The 6414-nt window shown below is 58.7% G+C and overlaps 1 protein-coding gene across 1 annotated transcript in view; it reads left to right on the plus strand.

Annotated features, from left to right (window-relative positions):
- The window catches only part of LOC102377363 (zinc finger protein 239-like), a 16195-nt gene that overhangs the window by 1374 nt on the left and 8407 nt on the right, over window positions 1-6414 (plus strand). Inside the window, exon 3 of the mRNA XM_025212270.1 lies at window positions 207-767. Coding sequence (XP_025068055.1) covers window positions 207-767 — 561 coding nt within the window. The remainder of the gene's footprint in view (window positions 1-206; window positions 768-6414) is intronic.

Below are 6414 nucleotides of genomic sequence, written 5' to 3' on the forward strand. Positions count from 1 at the left end.
CGCCCAGACGGGGGGGGGGGGGGGGGGGGGGTGTCCTATGCAGACAAGGCTCCTGAACCAGCCCGTCCAAGCATCTCTCCTCTCAGCACCCCCCCAGCCTGGCTTGGAGACCTACCCAATGCCACTGGCAGAGCTGGGGAGAGAACCCAGGTGGCTCACGGGCCAGCTCAGCCCCCTACATGCCCTCCTTTCTCTGTCCCTCCCAGTGCCTGACGGGCTCCTCACAGACCCCGAAGAGGAGGAGACCCCGCCGTTGGGGGACGCAGAGGCCGGCGCACCACCGGAGGCTGCTTCGCCGCCCCCCACCCTAGCTGGGCAGGCCAGGCCGCGGAGGAAGGCGCCGGCACGGCGGCTGGGCAAGGCGGCACCGTGCGAGCGGGGGCTGCGGAAGCTGCGGGACCTGCTGGTGCTGCGGCGGGCGCCGGCCCGGCTGCGCCCCACCATCTGCGGGGAGGGCGGCAAGGGCTTCAGCCGTAGCTCGGACCTGGTGCGGCACCAGATCACACACACGGGCGAGAAGCCGTACCGCTGCACAGCCTGCGGCAAGGGCTTCAGCCAGCACTCCAACCTGGTGACCCACCAACGCATCCACACGGGCGAGAAGCCCTACCAGTGCCGGGACTGCGGCAAGCGCTTCAGTGTCAGCTCCAACCTCATCCGCCACCGCCGCACCCACACCGACGAGAAGCCCTACATCTGCGTGGAGTGCGGGGAGGCCTTCCGCCACAAGGCCCAGCTCCGGCGCCACCAGCAGCTGCACGCTGCCTAGGGGGGTGGGAGAGTAGGAGGGGCATGGGGTCGGGGTGGGGGGCTCGGGGCTTCATTGCAGGGGGTGTTGAGGCATTGGTAGATCTCTCCCTGCTGTGGTGGTAAGGTGTCCAAGGGGATTAGGCACCCTGGCAGGTTGCACCCATAGGTTTTAGGTGCCATCAGTACTCGTGGTTTCTGATGTCCTCAATCCCTGCTGCTTTTGCTTCTATATCCTATAAGAAGCTTGTGTCTGCTGTACCTAATGCCCTTGGGCTCCTTGGAAAAGCCTTTCAAGCTTCCCTCTGGCCACAGACTCCACCCTGGAGCAACTGCAGCTTTACCAGTAAGACTGGAGGGTGCTGAAGAAGCTGAAACAGCTGGAGGGGGGAGACCATCGAGGCAGCACAAACTCACATCCTGGCCAGAAGGAGCCAAGGGCAAAGCTGTGAGAGCCCGAGGTACCGAACAGCGAGCCGGACCCCCATGGAATAGCAGAGCCACACGCTTGCTCCAGCTGCCTCTGTGGATGAGAGGCAAGAACTGGCCCCGTGTCCGACCCATCCCTGACCGAGCGGTGATGCACAACATTTGTTCGCACCTGTTGCCCCAGAGCCACATCCCCGATTCCCGAGGCATGGGCTCGACTTGGGGCTTGAGCTTCACGTCTCCCTGAGCTCAGCCACGTTGGTCCCGATTCAGGAGAGCGCAAAGTGGAGTCACCTCTCCTGGCTCTAGACATCTCGACTGCTGTGAAGACCCACTCCAGAAGCCTACGCATCGTCCCAGGAGCTCGCTGGATGGCGTGAGGATGAAGAGGAAGAAACAACAGATTATTGCTTGCAAGGAGGAGAGCATTCCTTGAGGGAGAAACTAAACCCAGACACAAGGGACAAAGGAGGGGCGTTCTAGGCTGGTAATAGGACTGGCGAAGACACCTACAAGAAACACTGTCGAAGAGAGCGCAACCAGGCATCTGGCAGCCAAAGCAGAGCACATGATGCAGACTTCATGGGGTGGCAAGGGACCCCGAGCCCTCTGCGTGACACAGGCAGATCCCCATGCGGTGGGGCAGCAGCAGTTGATATAGTGCCTCTGGTGAAAGGAGATCCCTGGAGACCTGCTATAGATAGTGAAACCAGGATGACTCTCTTGGGGAAAAAGGGCTGGAACAAGGGGGAATGTTCCTCTTCAGTAAGAAAATCATCTAGTGGACACTGGGAGACCTAGAGACCATCCTTGCTCCTTGGTGGCTTCTCATCTCTCAGCAGAAGTTGCTGGCTCTGATCTAGAAGCAAGAAGAAACCCACCAGCTACCAGGACAAAAGGATTTTGGAAGATCCCAAGGGGTGAATGTCAGGGATTTCTCACTGATGTGGAAGAAAGCGGTGGGGCGGCTTGGAGATCCCAGCTCCGAAACCCAATCCTCAGGTGTCGGCGACACCACGGTGCAAGCATTGTAAGGAAACAATACATGGAGGATGGTGAAGCCCTCAAAATCTCGGCCTCTGACGATGCCCCTCATGGCCTGGGAGACGACTGGAATTTGTTCCTGAAACCAGCTGCCCTCCTCCAGGGTTTAACAGGCAAAGGTCTCCAGAAGCTGAGAGTCCAAGCGAAACTTTGGAGGGGCGGGGGCACGGAAAAACTCACAGACTCTCACTCTCCCCAGCATGGAGACCTGCCTGGTAAATGGACAGAGACAGACCCAGCGACGAGGGCATTCCCAAATGCACATATGTATCATAGCGCTGTAACGGAGGCAGATGTTAGTCAGGTCCAAGGCAAACCTGGCGTTGGGTCCTCCCAGGTCGGGGTGTCACTGTATATACGAGTTGCTCGTGCAGCATGGCTAGCCGTGTGGCAGCGTAAAGATAAGCATAGAATAGTTTTGTAGGCAGATCCAAATTAACGTAGCGATGAGGTCGTCAGTGGGGACCCTGAGCTCTGGATAGGTTCATTCCTGTCCTCAGCTCTACAGGAGCTTCTTTTTCAAGCCAGGAATGGGTGGGGTTTTGGGAGACATACCAGCTCCTACTGATCTCAAGCTGGGTTCCTAATTCCCATAGGCGCCTTTGGAAAACCCAAGCACTTAACAGCACCAGCAAGGACCAGCTGCCAAGGTAAGAGCAGGCGATGGAGAATAGTCTGCCTGCTCTTAGCTAAAATAGGCAAGGGGGCCTTTTCCGGACACCCCTTCAGCATGGAGGGGACTAGACAGTCTGGGCATGGGGTGGTTGTACCGGCTGGGCAATGAGGACAAGGGTATTAACGAGCATCCAGGATGTGATGGTCCATATGGCCAATCCGAACTCCTGGATCCCCGATGCCAGCGTGGCAAAAGCCTTGAGTTGCACTAAGTAGCCCAAGAAACACAGCCCCTGCCAGTACAGGGAGGGGATCATGCCTTCCTAGGACTAGGAGCCTTTATGCCTGTATAACTGTTTCCATGCTACAGGGTTGTGCTGGTCTAAACCTACCAGTAAAATAATCCCTGCCCCCCACTACCTGTATGGACCGGCATATGTCCTGTAGAGACCAGGCCAAAGGGCGGGTGGCTGGCAGCTGGGCTGAGATGCAAGGGGTGAGTCTGAGTGGAGAACAAGATGGGTCCAATCCCAAGGGACAAGGGGTCTGTGCAGGAGCACAAGCGAGCAACGGGAACACAGTTGCTCCCATCTCAAAAGGGGTGGAGAAAGGGGGCAAGCACAAAGCTGAAGCCTGTGGGAAGGGGTCCTGATCCTGCCCAGGGCACGTCCCCATGCAGAATGGCAGTGGGTTTTCAACTGGCTTAGTGAAACGGGGGCACAAGATAGGAGGTCTTCTGGTATCTGCCAGGCTGGTCTGGCTGCAGCTCGTTAGGCCTGGTTCGTACGAGCTGTGCTGAGATGGTTTGACGGATACCTGGGGCAAGTCTGAGCTGCTGCAAGCAGCTGCAGGGCACCGTGCCCACTCCCTGCCACGGTACAAACCCAGCCATGTGGCACCCAAAGTGCGGCAGTGGGTAAAATGTGTTTGCAGGGCATGGTGAGATACCTGCCAGTGGTGTTGAAGGGGCCATCTCCCCTGCTCCTTCCTGCTGCATCCTTTAATCCGCCTGTATCCTGCCAGCCTGCCCCAGGCTTTCAGCGGAGCTGAAGTGGCAGCGTCCGCACCAGTTGCGACCCGGTGAATCCAGGTGGAGGGAAACACATCCAGGGAACTACTCCAAGTGCGATAGAGGAGCAGCAGCTGGGCTGCTCAGGCTAGGGCAAGCGTACGGCGGTTGGTAGGTGCTGAATAGCGCATAGGACTTTGGCTAAGTGAACCCGTGGCTACTGTTTTCTAATCAATAAAACAGCCTGTTCCGCGACTGCCTGGCTTCTCTGATGTCTCTGCCAGTGCTGGGCTGCAAAACTGTGAGATCGGGATTCAAAATCCTGAGATGGCATCTTCATTGGGGGGTGACATCATCACTGCAGGGTGACGTCATCATCAGGGGGAGACACCATCATGGGGAGGTGACTTTTTTTTATGCCACGTGAGCCTTGGGAGGAGCGGGGAATGGTTTCTTGCTCTGCCCTGCAAGAAGGAAGGGGAGAAATGTCTATTCTTAGTAGGCTCTTAGGTGCTGTGTGGTTCCTGCTGCACGTGCCAGCAGCACCAACCTCCCCTGGGTGGCCAATTCTCCAGGGGGGAGTCTGGCTCTTCCCAGGGGCATCGCTGGCCTGCCCGCTGCTCAGATGGGCTCCCTGGAGCTGATCGCGCCCGAGCTGCCTCTGATCACAGCAGGGAGATTCCTTGAGGCCAGTGCTGGGGTGCAGGGAAGCAGGTGTAACCCTCTCCCCCTGCCTCAACAGCAGCAGGCGTGGAGAAGGGGGGGCAAGCACAAAGCTGAAGCCTGTGGGAAGCGGTCCTGATCCTGGAGTCTGCTCCTAAGGCCCAGCTGTATCTGCAGCCGCAACTCTTGGGAGCCGGGCAAAGCCGCCAGGAGGGACAGGGCCCCTGGGCAGGACTTGGAGGTGGTCTGGAGCAGGGTTCCAGGTTCCCAGGGCTCAGGAGTAGGGAGACTTTTAAAAAGCCCCATCTCCTGGAGTCCTGTTATTTCATCACCGGCCCCAAGTAACACTTTATAGGCTGCAGAGTTGGTTTCCTGACCCAGCCTACTTTCAAGCCAGGGTATGTCTAGACAGAGAGCTGAGCAGTGTCTGATTAATCTCACCCATGTTTCAGCCACAGACAGCGGTGCCACGATCCCCAGCGGCCCAGCTGGTCACATGTGGCAGGGGACCTGGCCACCAGCCGTAGATCTGGAGGGCCAACGAAGCCCATGGTGGCCAGCCTGGGACCCCGCCTGCCTGCATGCGATAAGGAAATCCAAACGCAGGCCTACTCCTTGGACCCCCAAGTGGGGACCACACGTGGCTGGGGAGAGGAAGCAGGGGTTGTGGTTCCCTCCTATCCCCCAGCTCTGTGTGGTGGGGAGGTGAGCTGGGTGCTGTCAAAGTGAACATCTAGCCTTTTGGGCCGCCAGGCTCCTACACAGTATGGCTAGGACCATGCAAGATCCGTTTTTTTCCAGGACTTGTGCACACAAGAGGGTTTCATGTTTTAAAGGGCTGGATTTAAAGCAACTGGGAGAACTCGGCGCAAAACCCCTGCCTCGGCATGGATTCGGGTGAAAAGGCAGCTTCCTCTGAGTAACGGGGAAGCAATGGAGTTCAACTGGAGTAAGTGCGAACCCACATGCCTGATTCAGCTAAGCCGGTTTCAAATTGATTTGGGGCCAAGGCTTCTCAAGTGCCCCTTCCACCAGGGCACTTGCCACAGGGAGGCAACCAGCCACGCCAGCCTCTGCGGCTTTAGACCTCGTCCTCGCAAAGGCCACAGCAGACACCTGCATTTTCACCTGGACTGCAACATCCCTTCCCACAGCCTTGTCTGAGCTATTCCCACAACCCCACCATCAGCCCAGTTGAATGATACCTAGACACCTGGAGCCCCCCAACCTGTCCCAGGCAAAGCTGGGAGCCAAGGGCTGGCAGTGCCCGCCGCTGCAAGGGGTGCTAAATGCACTTGAGAGATCCCAGGCAGAGGCTGTGCCCCCCACCGCAGAGGAAGCTGACCTCCCTACCCCCAGTTTATGCCAGTCTGACCATAAGCTAAAATCCCTTCCTGACCCAATGCAGCCGCGGGCCGACCCTGAGCGCAGGGGCAAGACCCTCTACCTGGGAACCCCTGGGTTCATGTCCCAGCAGGACCCATTGGCACGGCCCAGTTACAACCCCCAGCCAACACCCCATGCAGCAGAGGAAGGTCCCCCCCCCCCCGTAGCAAAAAGAGAGGGGGTGGGGATGGAAATTGTGCCCTCAGAGGGCCCCAAGTGACAGCTGGCAAAGCCCAGAGGCCTGGAAAAACCATCCCCTTGAGCAAGACACTGCTTGCACGCCCAGCCTCCAACCCAAATAGGATGAACGGGTCATCCTCACCCCCCTGCCCCCAAATCTTTCCTGCCTTGCTGCTTCAGGAGGAGCCCTGCTGCGCTCCTGCCCCTCTCAGGGCGGCTCAATCCCCAGCTCCCGGAGTCCTGGGACGGGCGGGTTCGGGGTCTGCACGGAGCAGCGCGAACCGCCCCACGTGCCCCCGAGAAGCCGGGGCGGCCCCGCGGGTGGGTGCCGACACGCGTGG

The sequence above is a fragment of the Alligator sinensis genome, unplaced genomic scaffold (genome assembly GCF_000455745.1).
Source record: "Alligator sinensis unplaced genomic scaffold, ASM45574v1 scaffold1542_1, whole genome shotgun sequence".
NCBI lineage: Eukaryota > Metazoa > Chordata > Crocodylia > Alligatoridae > Alligator > Alligator sinensis.